General features: G+C 36.0%; 1 protein-coding gene across 8 annotated transcripts in view; it reads left to right on the forward strand.

Moving 5' to 3' along the window:
• Nucleotides 1-1,951: 1,951 nt before the first annotated feature.
• LOC125651033 (helicase-like transcription factor) overlaps nt 1,952-22,869 on the forward strand; it is a 48,442-nt gene continuing 27,524 nt past the window's right edge. For 5 of the 8 annotated variants that reach the window (XM_056165477.1, XM_056165475.1, XM_056165480.1 and 2 more), the window contains exons 1-7: nt 1,960-2,762; nt 2,969-3,136; nt 7,368-7,522; nt 15,127-15,364; nt 15,608-15,682; nt 17,564-17,729; nt 18,372-18,520. In XM_056165477.1, the coding sequence (XP_056021452.1) occupies nt 2,996-3,136; nt 7,368-7,522; nt 15,127-15,364; nt 15,608-15,682; nt 17,564-17,729; nt 18,372-18,520 (924 nt within the window). In that variant the 5' untranslated portion in view covers nt 1,960-2,762; nt 2,969-2,995. Of the gene's footprint in view, nt 2,763-2,968; nt 3,137-7,367; nt 7,523-15,126; nt 15,365-15,607; nt 15,683-17,563; nt 17,730-18,371; nt 18,521-22,869 lie in introns of all 8 variants that reach the window. The other 3 variants (XR_008803074.1, XM_056165476.1, XM_056165478.1) reach the window with 3 other exon arrangements.

Here is a 22,869-nt window from a genome sequence, read left to right on the forward strand (position 1 = left end):
TCAAACGAATTTTTCAACCAATCAGCATCGTTGATAAGTCATCACTTTAAAAGTTATTAAATGATTACAAAATGAAGCTTAAAAAGTATGGTGATAATCTCTAAGATAATTTCTCTTAAAACACGCAAAATCTGGGTGCAATTTCTCCTTGAAAAAATCGAGGATTAATACATTATACATAATTAACTATGAACATGCCTTTCAATTGAATAAAAAAAAAGTAAATACAATGATCATATGTGTTTGTTGTTTTGTTTCTTCATTTGAATTGCTGTTTGGCTTGAGACGATAATTAGTATAATTATTGCAATTAAACCTGCAACTTTGTATTTTTATTGCATACCTCTCTTCTCCGGCACATGGAGAACTCGTACCCAGATTTTTATGACAGAAATGACAAAGTTTTTTCTCCCGGAGAACTCGTACCCAGATTTTTATAATACAATTGGCAAGTTTCTCTTTAGGAGAACTCGTACCCACATTTCTATTTAGTAAAATGACAAGAGTTTTTCACCGGGAGAACTCGTACCCAGATATTGATGGGTATTATTTTTCTTGGAGAACTCGTACCTGGGTACGAGGTCTCCTGGAGGAGTCGTACCCTCTATCTTGGATTGCGTTTTATGGAGACCTTTGTTATTTATTTCGTGACCACAATACGTAACTCGTTTTTTAAAGAATTCACATTTGCTCAGGTTAACACGCAGGTTGTACTCGTCTTAATGCGTCAGAACCGCTTCCATGTTCTGAAAGTGTTCTTCCTCTGAAGAACCAGTAATGATCATATCACCAATAATACTTTTGACACCTGAAAGACCTTACACAACTGTTTATATTGTCCTCTGCCAAATGGTTGGTGCAGAATCAACACCATAAACAAGGCGGTTATACCGATAAAGACCGTTCTCGGTATTAATGGTGCGAAGGTCTCGTGACTTCTCGGTATTAATGGTGAGAAGGTCTCGTGACTTCTCAACGACTATATCATCTGTAAATAGGCGTGACGCAAGTCAAGCTTGCTGAACAAGGGCTGAGAATATGTCTTCAATACGAGGGAGAGGATACTGATCAACCTCTAATACCGGTTTCAAAGTGACCTTAAAATCCCCATAGATTTGGACAGTTGTCAGACTTGATGACGGGCACAATGGGTGTCGCCCACTCACTATAATTGACCTTAGTAATAATGTCCTCACTAACTGATCTAACTCCTGCTCAACCTTTGGTTTAAAAGAATATGGCACAAAGCGTGCCTTACAAAACTTAGACCTAGCCCCTGACTTCAAGTTAAGTTGAGCTTCATTACCCTGAACAGTACCCAAATCTGTGTTGAAAACAGTTTCTTAATCTAAGCTTTGCACTAAGTACTAGAACATGTGTCAGATATTTTATCTGTTGCACTCAACAGAGATTTAATGGATGGCCAATCCAGAGAAATGTGGTGCAGCCATTCACGTCCAAACAGGGTCGGTCCTTCCACAGGTACCACGTACAGGTTACGTTTTTTATCTGTTCATTGTGACTGACCGAAACACGCACTACGTCACACGGCTTCATTGCTATACGTTTTCAAACGCAGATTTATAAAAAGTTTGCGAAATGCTGACTTTGCATGAGACTATGAAATCCCTTTAACATCAATTTAATATTTGTCAGAAGCCTGCCTCGATTTAAAAATTGATCATAAATGCCAACTAGGTAAGATACATGTATATTTAAAAACAATATAATTGAGCTGGCAAGGGTCTCAAGACTCCCTATGGCCATGTTCCTCTTTTTGATCTGACCTTCAAGGAAATCGTTATGTTATCTACAAACTAAGCTCTTCATTTTACAGGATGGATGTACATGTATAATGAAATCTGTAGTGTGCAAAACTATTCTTCGGTTATTAGATTTGTAGATGTCTATATTGTTACTGCATGCACAGCGTCATCTTCACAAGTCAAGGGTTATTAATTCGTTACCTCGCACTAACCCTTGACATCAGTCGCTATTTAAAAGTTGGGCTCGAGAAGAAGCATATGATTGGTTTGCAGCCTGAAGCTGCAAACCAATCAGACAACGGCTTTTATATCGGTCGAAAACAAAACTAAACAGTAAACACGCATGGCGAAGGCATTATGGTGTAAAATTTGTGGCCAATGAGTACAAGACAGATACCGTCGATTGATATTCGGGAGTTCGTTTTGCTTGAAGAAACAATTAGACGAGGATTTGGGGTATGATCCGAATGAAAATGATGGATTGTCGAAGTACGTTTGTCGACTATGTTTTAACAAATTGTCCAAAATAATGCGAACAACTTCGTAAGATAGCGATTTACCACTGCCGGTTTTAGTCCCAATAAAAACATCTTTTCCTTCTCTGATACATGATATCGAAAGCTTTTGGTTTTCAGTCAAATGATCGATTTGATGTTTTTCACATATCTTTTCGTCAACGGACGCCAATTTTTACTTTCTGTTTATTCCCTTACCAAACTTTCATCTGAAACAAGAAATTCCATTGGCTGATTAATTTTAGCGTATCGCGTCATCCTTCTTCTCGAGCCCAACTTTTAAATAGCGACTGATGTCAAGGGTTAGTGCGAGGTAACGAATTAATAACCCTTGACTTGTGAAGATGGCACAGCGTCCGTGTCGACAGTGATTCATTTTTAAAAAACAGAATTTAAGCATTTAAAAATGAGGTGAACTTCTTCAATTTGGTACAGTAATACTGTTCTTGGAAGTTAAAAAGAAAGTAAATATTTTGCCAAGGTAAGGACGTTTTAGCAGATGTACATACCTGTGATGTTTATAAGTGTATTTAATGATCAAAATGGCAAACTTCAGATTTTTGTAGTAAAAATACTAATTGATAAATGTACAGGCATTCATAATTGTTATCGCGTAACACTGCATGCAGCAGAGATTTTTTTAGATTCATGACGGCGATTTATACATGGTATACTGATCTTATGCAGAAACGACTGTTGAACATATTATAGAAGATGGAAAAAGCTTTAGCTATATCACACTCCTTTAACACGGTATGGAATCAGGAAGATTATGAGAACGAGGATATTCCAAATGCCGTCATGTATGGGACAATCAGAGGAGTAGTAGAGATAAGTCGACAATTCCGTGGACAGGTGCTTAGTGACAAATTCATTAGTTGAATGTAAATTTAATTGTTGATAATTTCCTAGTCGATTCTGAACAAAAGATGTCTATCGCTTGTTGATCCGACCGTCGGGTTTATCACCACTGCACTATTTTCGAACATCCTTGGGTGGATATGTCTTTTATATAAAGGGACACATTAAGAAATGTTGAAATGTTAGTTTGCAAAATTCGTGTGTATGTTACAGTGTAACAAAATATTAAATTCAAGGATTACAACTCGGTGACTCGCTGACTTTAATGACTGACAAAAACTCGTCACAATATTATTATCTTAGGTCAAATCACCTATTCTCCATGAAACCGTCCAATTCGCAGTAAAAATGACAATAGTCAATGCATATGCAGACATTTTTTTTCCTTTTCATAAAAGAACATTTTATCGACATTTTTCTAAAGTTTCATGACTCAGGCTCTAGCCGTCGTCATTTTACAGTGGTATTTTAAAAGTGGTACAAGCTACGTGTTCACGTTTCCACAAGGGGTGGTTTCATTGTCAAGTGAATTCTAATACTGATATCATCTTTGTAGTACTTTTTTTTAACCTTTTCTGTGGCCCAACGATGTGTGTTGACTACATTTTGTAATGTTGTCTTTCGAGTACATTATTTAATAGAACACAGTATTGTTCGTAATTCTGTTTGACAACAAGACTGTAATAATGCTGTTATGTAAAATATAATGCAAAAGAAGCAATGGCGGCTCAAGGAAGCGCTTTTTATATAATATTTTATAATGTACATTTGACTATCAGTCTTTAAAGTAGCAAGTCTCAACCGTGAGTCATATTTTCTCTGTAAATAATTCTTTTACGGTAACGTAGCTTACAAAACCATGGGCATACATGTACATAACTGTTTTAAAATGCATTGTGTATGTTGATAATTATATATTCTTGGATTCATTTATTCAAAAACACATATACACATTCATATACATAATTAACTGAACACAATAGAATTTTATTCTAGTGAAAGTGTGTGATATAACAACAAACAGGTTGAAAAACCTTTAAATGACAGTCGTAATGAAAATATAGGTTGATTATTGCCGGTTGAAGAATCTAAGGTCGTTATCATACAGAGCAACTAGAATTAACAACGTGAAAATAAATATATATATGTAATTTTCATACTTGATTTCTTAAGTCATCAATACGTAAACAACAGCATATACCAGAAAGAATTTAATTTAAACAAGAAATACAATAAAAATTTCGAATAAGAGAAGACGTTAGGAATGAAAATCTACTCTGTTTAAGACTGAAAGAGGAAAATAATGTATGTATATCAACGAGTATTTATAGTAATCCGAACACATTAGCCAATGCTTTGTTCAATAGAAACTTATTTCAAAGCTGATTTAGCCCTCGTACATGTCTAGAAATAGCGAAATTGTTTGTGTTTTTTTTTCAAAGGTGAGTTTATCATAAATCTAAAATCAGAGATTTTGTAACAAAATATTTTGCATAGTAACGTAAATAACGTGACAAGAATATTTTGCATACAAATTACAAACTGTAAGAACTTTAGGAAACATGTATAACAGTCGACTAGCAAATCGATTTTGCAAAATATTTAAAGAAATCTTGTGAATATTGCAATGCTCCTTTTTCATTTTCTGATATCTCAAAACTCCTGTCACTGCGACCAACAGGATTCGTAGTCAGTCAGTATATATCGGTAATATCACCCTTGTTCTCAAAGAAAATGTCCTGTTGAAGGTCATTTAAAGAGAATCTGTTTTACTCCAATGGACGGTGTAATGTACATGAAGTATTAATGCATTTTAGTTGAAATTGAAAAAAAGATTACGGAACGTAGATACAAACAACGATACAATGACTGCGTATACAACTATACATGATGAAATCAACTGTCTGTTACCTTTAATTGGTCCATGAACCTAATGTTCTTAATTATGATTATGATGATCAATAGACTTTATAAAACCATAAGATAACGTAGATTACATCCTTAACAATACTATTACACTGGCTGTGTCTACAAAGGAAATAATTTTCTATTGATACTTGCTTCCGTTTTCAATCGTTGTGGAATGAATAAAATGGTGACTCAATGTAATTTTAAACATGAAACTATAAGAATATAGTAAAACTTTCGAACTTTACGTATGCCATATAAGGCGTGTAACGTAGCTTACTTAAATATTGGCGACATTTTTCAATAGCAAATATCTAATACAACAATGAACAGATTTCTTAGAAAATTTCACGGTTAAAAATGCATGTCATATGTAATGATTTTAAACTAAAAGAGCGATATTATCAGTTAGATATTATTAAATACCAAACGTTGAATTTTAACATGCCATTGATAAATTTTAGGTGTATCCATCAATGTAATTTCTCAAAGTTTCATTTTTCAATCATCATTTTGTGTGTATAAGCTGGCGCGATGGTCCTTATTGACGAAAATTCATTCAATTTCAAAATATTTTAAACTATGTTTTTGCAAAACGCTAGCGACAGCACTTAGACGTAAATCGACGCTTTAATGGAGAATAGGTGAATTGCACAAGACGAGCGTGGAAATTCACTAGTTTGTGTGCACCTGACTGGTGTTTAGTACGGAAGCAATGTTGAACGAATTCAATGATATGTCGATTATTGTGGTGTGGTGGGTAAATTTCAAACCAGATTGAAACAATATGAAAATATCTTACACTGCAAAGCGCACAATTTATTACCTCTTTTTCAATTTTGAATAATTCAAGAGATTTGTTATAGAATATTGAAATATGATCCACAATCACAACAACGTTGTTTTCTAACCTTAATTCTCCAGAGATTGTCCAGTAAATGTAACTTTGATTTGTTTGCTATTATAGCTCTTTCCTAAATTGTTGGTCCGACCACATGGAAGTTCTGTGAATTCACTGTTTGTATCTAAAGCTTCATTGCGATGTATATAAACACACATTTAAAGGATTCGGGCACGTCGTTTCGCTGTTAGAAAGATAGTTCGTTTTCGTGTTGCTTTGAATCATTGAATAGAAACTTATGTACTTAAAGATTGCAAACAGCTTTCTTTTCCGTGCTTTTTACTCTCTGTGAAGAAATATAAGCACAAGTTTGATTATTGCACATATTGTTAATTTAAGTTATTATACAATATATTAGAAAATGCACAATTTTCTAAAAACAGTATGCACAATTTTTTTTAAATCAGCCTTCCTCAAACATTATTTTGATCCTCAACAATACTCATGTGTTTATGGTCTCTTTTCATTTAGTTCTTATCTGTATGTTTATAAACTGTGATATTTTCATGCTTTGTGATATATGTTCTCGATATGATATGTTATAGACAGGCCCACTGTTGTGTATTATTTACTATTTACACTGAATTGATCTAGGTTGTTTTAGAAGGTTAATATGTTTACTTTTCATTGACACCTGTGACTGAGATTGTTCTAGACTAAGACTAGTTGAAAGATTGCGTAATGGTTGCATCAGGGTCTTCCAAGATTGTACTAGAAAATTAATTCCTATTATATATACACTGAAATTCTTCTGATGAAAAAGCAGCTCTGTTTAGATATTTTTATGCACTATGGATTATTATACTGGGAACTACGATTTTTTGTAAATTCATATTTTGTGTGTGTAGATTCTGTTTGGGAATTATTGTTCAACAACCGTAAGTTAGTAATTTGCTATCAATTATTACCATTTTCCATTAATTATTAATTTGTAAATAAATATTGTTTTATTGCCCTTTGTTAGTAAATTCTGCTGCGCTATATTAAGACTTTGTTCGGACCCATAACACCACAATGCAATCTAGTTTGTTTAACTAATTGTGCAATCCTGTATAAATAAAGGTTATTATTATTATCATTTATTACAACAATATATTAGATTATCGTCAGACTATTCAAGTTCCTTTCTTTTATTAATGACTATAGTCGTAATTTTTATGAGTTTGAAATACTGTAGAATCATTTAAATTCGCGGGGGCCAATTTTCGTGGATTGCTGGGTTCGTGGGGACGTAATTTCGTGGATTTATATATTCATAAGATATATATATATATATATCGTTGAGGATGTAAATTCGTGGGTGAGGGGTACCTACGAATCCCACGAAATTTGAGCCACCACGAATTCTAATGAATCCACAGTAATGAAATCCCGATCAGATCGTGTCATAACAATATGGTACATGTATGTATGTAGGTTGATGCAAATGAACTTGTGACATTAAGGAGAGGTGAAAGAAGATATTCCATAAATGTCCTGAACCAGTATGGCCAAGCAGTTGGAAATTTGCAGAGCGACCTGGCTAAAATTTTGTCGCCATTGAAAGACAAACGACAGATTCAGTGGAGGGGGTTGGTATTTTGTAACAATGTACAACTTCAATATTTTGTGACTACATTTAAACTTAAGTTAGGTTTTTTTAAAAAAGTTATATGGTCCGAATTTAAAAAACAATAAATTGTCCACCTTATAAAAACACTGTTAAATTATAAGTACGTATTTATGAGGCTGTACGACATATCATACATCAGTTCAACTGTTTTATCCAGAATTACTTGGTTTTAAATCGGTGTTTACAAAGTTCTGTCACTCGGTCATCTCTAATGCTTATTCAGAAGATAGACCAAGTTGCAGTGACGTGTCCAATTCAGACGTCCAGAGTTACAACCATCGGTGATCCTATCTGTAAAGAAGTGTATTTTGTTACTACAGTACCGTGTCGTCAGTTTACGAGAAACAAAACTATCAAATACTTGGTATTAGTGATGATAATTAATAATCGCTGTTTTATTTCCGTGGGGATTCTGGATAGAATAGGTTCTCAGTACCCCTTGCTGTTGTAAGAGGCGACTGAATGGGGCGGTCCTTCGGATGAAACTGCAAAAACCAAGGACCCGTGTCATAGCAGGTGTAACTCGATAAAGACCCCTCCCCTCTTTAAGGCCGTAAGCGCCGATCATAGGCCTAAATTTTGCAACTTTTCACCTGTAATGGTGACGTCTCCATGTAATAAGTGAAAGATTCTCGGGTGTGACGTTAAACAACATGCAATCAATCTTTCAAACCTAAATTTAGACAGTTGCGTTCCATATACAGTACACGACACGAGTTTTATACACCCCACCGTGGAATGACCACGGTGGAAAATCCACGGAGATACACCGTGTCCTCCGTGTTCCATGGTGTGTGTTATTTGCGAATACACACAGCTGCTAAGAGCTCTGTTCTGGCCACGGGCGCCTTGCGGGAGATGGGAAAATGTGCCGCAGGCCAAATAATCAAGATAAGGATGGAATTTTAATAAAAGAAAAAAATGTCAATATTTTCCCTCCTGATACTGATATTGTTTTTCAGCATTTTGAGCCAATTCCAACGATACCAAACACTATATATTATGTTTTTAAGAAAACCTGGTTTTGAAATTTTTTTCTTTAATAGTCGTCTTTCTTCATTAAAATATTCTTAAATTCTATGTTTAAATAATGCGTACTTGCAAGCAATTCCTGTTTTGAATGCGAATTAGTATATTCAGTAAATGAAAAACATACATGTACAACATGTGATAGGGATGTTTAATAATTACCGATGTGCTCTCTCTCTCTCTCTCTGACAAATGCGCTGTTTAACATAATTACTTCCATCATATTGTGCTAATATGCATCTTGACAAATATAACTTGATCCAATATAGAAATTAGCATTGTCGATTATTAACAATTTGGAATTAATTTATTACGTAATTAATAGAAGCAAAAATACAAACCATCGAATGATTTATTTTTAAAATCCCGAGTTAATTACATTTGACCGAGACTTATATTCGATGTACTTTGGTAGAGATTTTCATAACAAAAAATGTTCATCGGGAGTGTCTGGATAATGCAATGATTTTTGTATAATAAGTATATACCATGCAAATTCCTAGGATCTTTGTCACAGTATAACTAAATTACGGTTAGCTAGTTTGGATTTTGACTTCGTAAGAAAAGTGTGAAATATATTCGGTCGGCGCGATATCAGATCTAGTCTAAGATCACGGGTATTTTGCGCCGACCCAATATATTTCACTCTTTCCGCAAGAAGCCAAACACTTCTGTTGATTTCAAATACACGGATTAGCTGACCCCCATTGTTCTACTGAGGCGAAAACCCCTTCGAATTTGCATGGAATGTACAAGTTATACACAGGTCATTGTTATAGTCATACATCATAGTACCGCTAACCCGACAAACATTTTTTTTTTTTTAATTTTGAATAAGTTATTGAATGGCGAAGTATGACCAAACTGCAGATTGAACTTTATAGAGCCCCGCGCTAACATTACTTATATTTTTCAATGTATCAGAAGGGGTATGTTGCCGGTTAAGTTGTGTAAATTTCTTGACAAGCAATAAAATAACAACAAAAATGGTGCGTATATAACCTTAAATTGGGAGCGTGTGTGTGTGTAGGGGGGGGGGGGGGGTTAGTAATCTGAAACTGTCTCAATTCCCCCTTCCGACTTCAATTTCTTAAATCGTGCAGTGGGTAGGTCGCTACAAGCTACAAGGCTACATCCTTAACTTTCAAGTTTTCAAATTACACCCTCTCCGATTCTACGTGCCTGTAATCAATATTTAAGGATGTAAATCCTCGGTGTCAAATGCAACTAGTTCATGAAAAAAAGACTAATATCAATATAAACAGAAATGACGTAACGATTATTTGCTTTTATTCATATACGCTATCAATTATTAAAATCTTTAATTTAATCTTTAGATGCATTAGATAATGAAATTTTAATAATCGAGAGCGTATATGAATAAAAGCAAATAATCGTTAAGTCATTTCTGTTTAAATATTGATATTAGTCTTTTTTTCATGAACTAGTTTAATTTAATCTTTAGATGCATTAGATAATGAAAGCAAGATTATCAATCATTGATTATAATGTTCATGAATGTATGCAGATACGGGAAGTTTGATACGCTCAATATAAATCTTGAAAGTACAATTTCTTTCTGATTAATTATCCATCCCCTTTCATTCTGATATTGTTTTTTATTTCCCATTTTGTTTTCTTTACATGTTAAATTTTTGGGCTGGTCCGGGTTAGGACTAATGGATGAGTCCCCCCTTCTAAAACGATGTTACGTGCTTAGCTGTCTATCTCCTTCTCAGTCAAAAATAAAATAAAATAAATACATGCTATATGTACTGCAACATCATTGGATTTACTGGATAATTCTTCGATTTCACCTTCATAATACATGTTAATGCAAGCGGACTATCTAGGCTTCTTTTTTTCCATCTTCGCTAGCCGAGATTATTTGTCCACGAAGGCAAAGTTGACAGAAAACCCATTGCTAGCGGAGATGAGATGAATTTTACCCCCGTATTATGTTATAATTGACCAAAACCTAGTACGTTTGTTTTACAACTTTCAGTTAGAAGACGCGCAAGTTTGTGAGTCACTGAATAGACGAGAAAACGTCTGCATTTTTATTTCAATCGTTGTCAACTCTATACTTTGTGATATTTCAAGACTACATGTACTCAATTCAATTTGTTGGATCTCATCACCATTATGCAATGGTGTACAAAAATATAAAGACAAAAAGATGTTATATATACATTTAGTAAATAATACATGCGTGTAATAAAGTATTTATCAAGTTAGAAAAAAAACTAACTTAAAAAAACGTGTTATTATTAATGTGAAGTATGGGCATTCTAGGTAGGGGAGCACATTTTATTTTATTATTTTCTTAATGAAAGTACGGAGTTTTCTAAAGGTTTGTTTAAAAGTAAAGATATTCTTAATATTTATTTGTTTAGGTGATAAAAATTTGATTCTTTGCTCACATTGCATCACAGTGGAGTACATAATGAAATTCATCTTCAATGTAAACATGTACATGTATATATCTGACCTTAATCACATATTCCTAATTACAATGAAAACTTTACGTAAAAATAAACCATTGCTTATGGTACACATTTCTTTGAACTGCTATTTATCAAATTGAAATTACTGGCATGTGATTGTCGTTGTTCATGACCCTTCTTTTATTTGGTGAAATTGTGCTGCACGTGCCGTGAAACAATGTACCGACGAGTGGTAGGAATAACACAGGTGTTATTATATACAGGATGTCGAGAATTTGGGCGTTTCATAAAAAGGTGTGAACGTCTGCAGGGAAGTCTACATACGGATATGTACCGAAAACACCAACGTATCATTAAACGACAATTACAAGAATTGAATGATTGATAGCTAATTTCTAAATAAGTAATGGGGTGGGGGCATGCATGCTGGCTAAGTGAAAAGGTTTTTGGGGTGAATCATTTCGGAAATTATTTCTTTGTTTTATCACACGGAGGTACACGGTGGCATCGACGGAGGTACAGGTGACATCCACGGAGATACGCGGTGGCATCCACGGAGATCCTCCGTGGACTTCAATGTCTAGCTCGCGCGGAAAAATAGGACTTCAAAGGTGCCGACAATTTTAAAGGTCCACCGTGTTTGGGGCAAATTTGTTCCACCGCGTTGCGTGGAACACGCATAAAACTCGTGTCGTGTACTGTACATGTACCATATTGGGATTTCCCCCATGCACGTGGGACTATTCATAGACGCCAAACAGACTTAACGAACAGTAATTGTATTTATGGGTTCCATAATATTTACCTTTGAAGTAATCTTCTCACTGTACATGCAAATGTTTTCAAGTATGTAATTAAAACAAGAGAATTCAGCTGCATTAAAGTAATTCTGTACACTTTGAAAACACAAATATATGAACATCAGCCCTTACAGCTTTATTTATTTATTATAAATATGGATCTGTTTGAATGTCTATATTCAACCACTTCTTAAGAACAACTGCAGATAGTGGAAAAGTGAAGGTTCTACGTCAGAATTTACTATGAAAGGTGAAGATAAGGAACAGTGATAAATCTCATAACTTCTATAAGGAATACAAAATACAGAGTTGGGGAATCACGGAACCCTGTACATACCAGAGGTGGAATCAGGTGTCAAGGAGGAGTAAGCATCCCCTGTCGACCGGTCACACCCCCGTGAGCCCTATATCATGATCAGATAATCAGAGTAATGCGTAGTCAAAATCAGTGTGACAAGAACGGCCTAACAATCGGTATAAAACACGTCAGACAGCATTTTACTCAATGATAGGTTTAGTAAACTAGATCATTGTAAATACCATAATAGAATTTGTAAAATACTGACTTTAAACGAGACTGTTGAAACCCCTGTAGCTTGAACTTGTTTGTCGATAGCCTGCCTCGATTTAAAAACTGATAATACGCAGAACAAAGTCTTGCATATCGAATCAGTCGAGAGATATAGACACCATTATGCAGGTGGTAATGAAATATTGCAACATAGACACGAGAAATTGACGATGGAGAAGCTGAAATCATCCCGTTTGTCGTAAAGTTTGATCCGCTCACATACGCGCTACACAAACATCTAACAACATCCCATAGAGGTCATTTGCATGTTTGCATGAAAAATTAACCAACCACGACAAAGGCGGAAGTGTCATCGACATCCAATAAGAATCCTCATTATATACTGTATTTGATTACTTATTAAAGAAGAAGACCGATGAAGAAATGGAAGCGATGAAAACTTTGAAGATATTTGATCTCGAGGCTTTTGAAAATGAGCAAGAACAGATACTTAAATGTCTTCTTTGTTGAAGTATACATGAAAAGATCTCCCGATGTCGCCATAATTTAAAATTCAAACAAAAACACGCGATAAACAAGTCACGATCGTGGGTGCCGCCATTTTTTCTCTTCCTTACGTAAACGATGCATGGAATTGTGGGATAATACCCTATTGATATGAAGCGGGAATTTTGATTGGCTATTACAATTTGACCTCTGATGTGACCTTCTATGGGATGTTGTTAGATGTTTGTGCAGCGAGTATGTGATGGGATCTAACATCTAATTTTAATTAGATTGAGTTTGCCATTAATATTCATTTTCAGTAAAATATTTAAGTACGAAGCAGATGTGGAGAACTCCTCCACGGTGTCTTTGATCTCGAGTCCACAGGGATATATCGAATCAACATATGAATGACAATGATTATAAAAATTGATTAATAGATAAAACGCCGTCGATATATCTAAACGTTGAGTTTAAGGCCACAACAAGATATTGTGTATGTGTCTTCTCACGTATGGGATTTTGAATAAATTCTGCTTCATACTAATATAAAAGCAGGTCAGATTGCTGTTAATTTAAATTTTCAATAACATATCTAAGTACGAAGCAGTGGTGGAGGAGTCTGTGGTGTCTTTTATTTCGAGTTAACAGGGATATATGGAATCGACATACGAATGAAAATGATTATTGTTAATAAATAAAACGTCGTCGATATATCTACATGTATATGACTAGTTGAAGGCCATAGCAAGATATTGTTTCTTCAAACATAGAATAGCTTTTGAATAAAGTATGTTTCATAAGAATATAAAAACAGGTTAGCCAAAGAAGGAGCACAATTCGTGCCCATGGTAGATCCAACAGATTGGATCTTCCGAAAGTAAACTGGGAAACTTTCTCACTTACCGATGCGAGCGGGATTCGAACCCGCCCCGACAGAGATGAGAGGCCGTGTGATTTTGAGCGCGATTCTTTGGCCACGGAGGCCCCGCAGTACGTTTGACGATGTTAATATTTTAATGAGGAGCAAAGATGGGGCTTGGTAGAACATTTACTCGATCCAACAATGTATCTTTCTTCGTAAGGGTTTCTGTGAAATTTAGGAATCCAGTGTAGGTACGATAACTCATATTCATTCAACCCATTGACTGGAATATCAAATGTGTCTAAAACTGAAGCATGGTTCCGAAGAATTTCATCTTTTGAAAGGGCAGTTGAAGTATAGGTAGGATGACCAAATGTGGAGTTTCACAATAGCGCGTCGCACGCAAAGCAGTAGATAAAGAGCTCTTTCTTGGTGGTTATGGCAATGCTCGAGACATATAATTTATTTGCTAGTAATTCCAATTCCCACCATCCGTTGAGTGCCAAACCATAAAGTCGTATGACTAGTTGCTAGGTAACGGGTGATAGAGGTTTGAAACGGGAATAATACATTTTAATAGAACCCAGTCATTCGAAACCTATGTATGTTGGGACTCAAATACATTTAAATCTCAATTACTATGAAATGACTGACAATGTAAATAATGAAGAATCGGTCATCCGAAACATAAACGGGTATTTTGGATATCTTTATCCATTTCCTCTGAATGTGCATATGCTTCTTGATAAATATAGTAGGACTGATCTAACGACTGGGACTATTCCGAAAGAAATGATAGTAAAATGTAAATAAATAAAATTTATTTCTTAAATATATCATTTATCAACATGGTTGCCATAGTGATATTGTAAAACAATATGATATCTTAAGAAGAAATGGAATTTTCCCATTAACTTTTGCTTGATTGAACATTGAACATCATGGATAAATTGCATCAAACAAGGCATTCCTTGAAGAGCCCTTAAAGTATACACAAAATGAACATGGGCATCTGATTGACTGATAAAAAGTCGACTTGTGTGCTTAGTCAGTGTATTTGGCATACATGTTTTCATTTGAATTCCAGAGAACCTAATAAGAGTGATAAGAATTTCAAGATGAATGAAAAAGCTGTTTCTGATTGGTTCAACTATTTTGACTTTGTAGATAAGTGTGCTACCTAAAGCGTCTGTAAAATATTATTTTCATGGTTTGAAAGAGAACTATCGTTCAATCATTGAAAATCTGTAAGGGTTTATTCTGTCATTTCTACTCAAACTTTAGTGGATCGATATGACAAAAGAACTGTTCTATCCCTTGTTGAGCATAATAAATTAGACTTTTAAACGTTGGAATAAGTTATAGCCAAAAAATCAATTTAAGATCATGTTTTTTAATTTACAGAGTTATTCCATATGGAACTGTAGATCGAGTTTTGAATACTGTTGCGATAGACATTACGATTTGGGGTGTGGTAGGGGAGAAAATAAGGACTGTGAAGAAACTTTCAAGGCTCGATGGATTTTTGAATGTATCTGTTAATCCCAATGAATCAGAAGAGGAGATAAAACGGGCAATTTTATATTACCGAGACCAGTGGTACATTGTTTTCAATGAAAACCGCTTCAAGAATCTGAAAGAGGTAAAAAGTTAACGAATTTGGTAACGATAGAGTCTTTAACACGAGGCAAATACTGTAGAAATATGCAATAATTATTCACACCAGAATGGAAATGTTTTTATCAGGAAATGTTGGCCTTACTTTTTGAAAATGAATAAAACACCATTTATGAAAGATTCAGATTCTTTTAATTCCAAACCACACACATAACTACATATATTAGATGTGATTAAATTGTTCGTGATATTTTAAAAATTAAAACAGGAGGGCTTAGAGTTGGACAAGTTATTTGAAAGTCTAACAGAAGGAGATAAAGCTGCTATTCTGGAACCTCCAAAGGTAAAAATATTTGTCAATCTGGCATATTGAATATTTGGTCCTTAATCGATAGGTACGGTGGAATCATCATTGTTCGTGGGGGATTGATCCCACGAATTTACATGTCCTCGAACATTGTTTTAAACCACGCAGAGTTGTCTCTTCTAGTGACATCGTATCGCTTACCCAGAAAATTACATTCCCCACGAACCAGCAAAATTTTGCTTACCCACGAACATTGGTCCCCACGAATTAAAATGATTCCACAGTATATTATTTAATATATTGGCTTCAAAAGGAATAAACAATTGTTTTTCATTGCTAAGTGAGAGCATACTCTTGAAAAACAGGAAATTGTATCAGCATGAAATGTAAGCAAGGTGAAGATAACGAACAGTGATCAATCTCATAACTCCTACAAGCAATAGAAAAAAAAAGACAGCTGGGCAAACACGGACCCCTAGACACACCAGAGGTGGGATCAGGTGCCTAGAAGGATTAAGCATCCCCTGTTGACCGGTCACACCCGCCGTGAGTCCTATATCCCTATCAGGCAAACGGAGCCACCCGCAGCCAAAACCAGTGCGCCAAGAACGGCCCAACAACCGGCACGAAACACAACAGACAGCATTCGACCCAACAACAGGCTGTACCGAAGAACCAGACCGCTACAACGACCACAGAACTCGCGAAATGCCAACCTCAACCTAGACCGCCGAAACCCCCGCACCACCAACTCGCCTGTCAGCAGCCCACCTCGACTCAAAAACCGACCACATGCAGAACAAGCCCCCGCATACCGAATCAGTTAAAATATATAAACACCATATGCAGGTGATAATGGAATACTGCTACACAAACACGGGAAGCCGACGACGGAGAAGCCGATATCACCCCGCCTGTCACACAGCTGAGCCGTCAGCCTGCCGTCAACATCCACCATTAACAAAACATCCAAGCACGAAGTAGAAGTGGACGACTCTGCGGTATCCCCCACTCCAAGCCCACAGGGACACATCAAATCGACATATGAATGAAAGCAATCATTGTCAATAGACAAAACGTCAACGATATATTTAAATGTCGAATCGAAGGCCACTGCGAGATATTTTTTTCTTCTCGCGTAGAAGTCTCCGAACAAACTCCGCCCCACATGAACACAGAAATAGGCCAGCCAACAAAGGAGCACAACCCGCGCCAACGGCAACCCCAACAGACTGCCAGAAGACCCGACCACCAAAGACCATGAAGACACTTAAATACTTAAAAATTACATCATCGTGAAATGTATCAATTACACTGTACCGGAAATGAAATATATTGAATACATGAAATACTTGAAATTGTTTCACCATGAAATATATCAAATACTTCACATTGTATCAGCATGAAATATGAAAGGTGAAAATAACAAACAGTGATCAATCTCAACTCCCAGAACCAATTCAAATCAAAGAGCTGGGCAAACACAGATCCCTGGATATACCAGAGGTGGGACCAGGTACCTAGGATGAGTAAGCATCCTCTGTCGACCGGTCACACTCGCCGTGAGCCCTATATCCCGATCAGGTAAATGGAGTTACCCGTAGTCAAAATCAGTGTACCAGGAACGGCCTAACAATCGGTGTGAAACAAGTCAGACAGCATTTGACCCAATGATAGGTTGTAATGGAAAACTAAATCGCATAATAGAAATTGCAGAACCATGAAATATATAAAATACTTGAAACTGTAAACTATGAACTGTATTACATACTTGGAATGAAATATTTCAAATGCTTGAAATTGTATCACCATGTAATGTATCAATGCATGTTGATAAGTAACCTCTTAAGTAGTTATCTCTTGACAAAAACTTGTATCGATGCGAATAGTTGCAATTACGTTTTCTTTATCGAGTAGTCGATATCAACGCCACTTCACAGATACCAGAAACAAGCTCTTCACTGGATGACGGAACGAGAAAACGGAGAGCAGCTTCCTCCATTCTGGGAGCACAAAGATGGTAAATTCTACAATCACGTGACATCTTGTGAACAAGTCTCTAGACCCCTTAGTGTTCGAGGAGGTAAATACAGATTGCTTTTTTTCTAGATTTCTTACGTAATTATAAAAAGACAAAATCAGTTAGATTTAATCAGAAGTAAAAATATGTTTTTATTCAGTGTGAAAAATATTTAAAAATTTGTGTGATGTAGAACTGCTTCACAGAGGTAAAGTTTAATTTTTACTGTCATAGAATGAAAGATATTTAACAAAGCCCATGGTACATTACATTCTAAAATAAGTCTGTTCTTAGTGGCGTTCGTACAGTTGGAAGGGACCTCCGTGTTAGACCATCGCGCTCAAAATCACACGGCCTCTCACGTCTGTCGGCGCGGGTTCGAATCCCGCTTGCGCCGGTAAGTGAGAAAGTTTCCCAGTTTACTTTCGGAAGGTCGGTGGTCTCTTCCCAGGTACATTGTATCTGGGTTCTCTTCCACCAATAAAAACTGGGCGCCACCAGATAACTGAAAAATTGTTGAGTGTGAAGAAAACATCAAATCAAGCAATCAATCGTACAGTTGTACTTCTATGATAGACGACTGCTATAAGTCTGAAAACCGCTAAATACGCGATTTTCTGCTAGAAGAAAAACATCCACCTTGTATATATTATACTGCATACATTCGCACTACTTGACTCATGCAATGATGAATATCATTAATAGGTATTTTAGCTGATGACATGGGTTTAGGAAAAACTCTGGTAGTGATTGCTCTCATTATGTCCGACCGGAAGGACGAGGAGCAAGAGACACTGCAAGCAGAAAGTGAGGTGATTGAGATGGAAGTTGAAGACAGCAGCCAGACCAACCAGGTATTGTTCTAATTAAAACCCCGAAACACGAGCAATTAAAGACTGGACTTTTGTTTTACATCATAGACAGTTGCTTCTTCAACAAAAATGGAAAAAGAAAATAGTCCCATCTAGTGATCAATCATCTAAAAAAAATTTACTTTGTTAAACATCACTCTGATTCCATGCACAAGAACTCTGAAGCTGAAACAAAAAATATGCTAAAGTTCCTCATTAACAATCCTCCAACAATCTGTTGGATCTCCCATGGGCACAAATCGTGCTCACTCGTTAGCTGACCTGTTTTTATATTCTTATGAAACAAAGTTTATTAAAAAACTATTCTACATTTGAAGAAACTATATCTTGCTTTGGCTTTCAATTCGTCATATACATGTAGATACATTGTATATAGACGACGTTCTATAAGGGACACAGGCTCCTACAGATCGGTTGGTGTCCCTCGGATTATCCTTCGAGATATCAAAGATTTGTCGTATGTACAATCGTCAGATTGTCAGCTTTGGTACAGAAACCAAAATTCTTATACCCAAATTAAAGACTTTTATGTTCCTTTAAGAGATATATTTGATAATTCCTTTTTAAACCCCATGTGTTCAACCTCAAAATGTTCTGCAAAAAATTGCAAAACTTGTGATATACTGATCACTAAAAATTCATTTAGTAGTAATCTAACTGGACGAAGTTTCTGTACCAAAACGTTTGATAATCTGACTTGTAAATCTTCTAACGTTGTCTACGCCATTGAGTGTAACCTGTGTGGCTTAATTTATGTAGGAGGAACCAAGGGTTCTCTTAATAAAAGAATATCGGGGCACAGATTTCAAATTAATAATGGTGGTAACCAAGTTCTTTACAAGCATTTTAATGCACCGGACCACTCCATTTTGTCCATGAGGGTAAGGATTTTAGAAAAAAATTACCATCACACAAACAATCCTACATTAAGCACCCCTTTTCGTAGACAACGAGAAGATCACTGGATCAGGACCCTAGGCACCGCATTTCCATATGGATGCAATGATAATGTATATGATGTGGGAAATTTGACTAGTCCACAAGGAAATAACGTGAATGTGATGGGACTCTTTCCCAATACCCAAAGACGAAAACGCAGTCATGGACATCGTTCATATAAAAGACCAAGTATAAACGATGTCACATTTGATTCACTTTTGCCTTACGTCAACAGACAATTAGGTCCACATCATATTCGTACAAAACTTTACTCTATTCCATTGAGAGTTTTATACACGTTATTTCAAGAAGCTATGGCTAGTCTATACTTGGATTTTTCAACACCTGAATATAGACTGAACTCTATGATTATGGATGTTGCCTACCAGAGGCTCTATAAACCAGCATGGACCATGGATGATATTCCTTCCAAATCATGCCGTCAGTTCCTTAAGCTCAAATTTACAAACAAAGGAATATATGCCGTCAACATAAGCAACATTCTTCGTCATAAAAGGGTTCAGTCGTGTATTCCAACTTATTTCAAGTTCAAGTCTACACCTTGTATTTCCTACAGCTACACTTCTACTATTGCATCCAAACTCTTTAATTATAAACAAACTTTGCAGTGCTTAGATATAGACCATCTTATACGTAATCCACCAACATGTTCTTGTTCTTCATATTTTTTCAACTATAGTCCAGCTGGACATGTCATAACTGGTGATGTTGATATAGTTGAAAATGAGGACCTCAAATCACTTATTCTTAAAGGTCCTAAATACAGAGAACCTCGGTCTTTTAATTGGCGACAGAACTTCATCTCTATTATGAGTTCTGTCGAAGATTATGCCAGACGATGGACTAAATATGAAAAAGAAGAACTTGATACATTGTCAGAATGGGTTAAAAGCATAAGAGGGATATTAAAACCCCGCATTAGACACATGAAAACAAAAGTACGTACCACCTATCCTTCTGTGTTTAGTAAACCAGAAGTGATAAAAGAATTAGATAGGTTACATGAGGAATATGTTTTGGTTCCAGCTGACAAAGTTAGTAAGAACATTGTCTTTGTTTGTAAGGCTCATTATTACAACTGTATTTTAAACGAACTTGGCATTAATTCCACTTTTGGTAATCATACTTATACTCCAACTGCCCTTTCGAAAGATGAAATTCTTCAAAACCATGCTTCAGTTTTAGACACATTTAATCCAGTAAATGGGTGGAATGAATATGGATTCCTAAACTACATAAAAATCCTTACAAACAAAGATACATTGCTGGATCCAGTAAGTGCTCTATCAAGCCCCTATATTTGCTCCTCACGAAAATATTAACAGCTGTGAAGGTGAAACTTCAAACTTACTGTGCGACTACATATGCCAGAAGTGGTGTTAATCAAATGTGGATTCTAAAAAATTCTAAAGAACTTTTAGTAAACTTGAAATCACAGAATTTTCCCCAAATCAATAACATCAAAACCTATGACTTTTTAACACTATGCACGACCATTCCTCACGATAAATTAAAGACTAGACTTTTTGACATCATAGACAGTTGCTTCTTCAACAAAAACGAAAAACGGAAATATTCATATCTAGTGATCAGTCATTCAAAAACTTACTTTGTTAAACACCACCCTGATTCCACGCACAAGTACTCTGAAGTTGAAATAAAAAATATGCTAGAGTTCCTCATTGACAATATCTTCGTGGTCTTTGGTGATCAGGTCTTCCAACAGTCTGTTGGAATTCCCATGGGCACGAATTGTGCTCCTTTGTAAGCTGACCTGTTTTTATATTCATATGAAGCAGAATTTATTCAAAAACTTCTACGTGAGAAGAATAAATCTCGCTGTGGCCTTCAATTCGACTTTTAGATATATCGATGACGTTTTATCTATTAACAATGATAGCTTTCATTCATATGTCGATTTGATATATCCCTGTGAGCTCGAAATAAAGGACACCACAGAGTCGTCCACTTCTGCTTCATACTTAGATATTATATTGAAAGTAGACATTAACGGCAAACTGACAACTCAACTGTATGACAAACGGGATGATTTCAGCTTCTCCATCGTCAACTTCCCATATTTGTGTAGCAATATTCCATTATCACCTGCATATGTTGTTTATATATCTCAACTGATTCGATATGCAAGAGCTTGTTCTGCGTATAGTCAGTTTTTAAATCGAGGTAAGCTACTGACAAACAAGTTGATGGTACAGGGATTTCAACAGTCTCGATTGAGGTCAGCATTTCGCAAATTCTATGGTCGTTATAACGATCTAGTTCGTCAATACAACCTCGCATTGGGTCAAATGCTGTCTGACGTGTTTCATACCGATTGTTAAGCCGTTCTTGGCACACTGATTTTGACTGCGGATGACTCCGTTTACCTGATCAGGATATAGGGTCACGGCGGGTGTGACCGGTCAACAGGGGATGTTTACTCCTCCTAGGCACCTGATCCCACCTCTGGTGTGTCCAGGGGTCCGTGTTTGCCCGACTGTCTATTTTGTATTGCTTATAGCAGTTATGAGATTGATCACTGTTCGTTATCTTCACCTTGCATTTATTAACAATAATCATTTTCATTTGTATGTCGATTCGATATATCCATGTGAACTCGAAACAAAAGACACCACAGAGTCCTCCACATCTGCTTCGTACTTAGATATTTCATTGAAAATGGAAATTAATGGCAAACTAACAGCTCAACTTTATGACAAACGAGATGATTTCAGCTTCTCCATCGTCAACTTTTCATATCTTTGTAGCAATATTCCAATATCACCTGCATTTGGTGTTATATCTCTCAACTGATTCGATATGCAAGAACTTGTTCTGCGCATGATCAGTTTTTAAATCGAGTCTCGTTTAAGTCAGTATTTTGCAAATTCTATGATTGTTATAATGATCTAGTTTGCCAATGAAAGGTGAAGATAACGAACAGTGATCAATCCCAAAACTCCTATAAGCAATGCAAAATAGAGAGTTGATCAAACACGGACACCTGGATATACTAGAGGTGGGATCAGGTGCCTATCATTGGATCAAAGCTCTCTGGCTTGTTTCATACCGATTGTAAGGCTATTCTTGGCACATTGATTTTGACTACAGATTGCTCTGTTTACCTGATCAAGACATATGGCTCACAGCGGGTATGACCGGCTGACAGGGGATGCTTACTCCTCATAGACAACTGATCCCATCCTTGGTATGCCCAGGGGTCCGTGTCTTTCCAACTCTCTATTTTGTATTCCTTATAGGAGTTATGAGATTGATCACTGTTCGTTATCTTCACCTTTGACACAAGTTATTTAGTTTACTTACTTCACCCTTAGAACGTTTTATGTATTGTTTTCTTCTGCAGATTTTCT

The sequence above is a fragment of the Ostrea edulis genome, chromosome 5, assembly GCF_947568905.1.
Source record: "Ostrea edulis chromosome 5, xbOstEdul1.1, whole genome shotgun sequence".
Taxonomy (NCBI): Eukaryota; Metazoa; Mollusca; class Bivalvia; order Ostreida; family Ostreidae; genus Ostrea; species Ostrea edulis.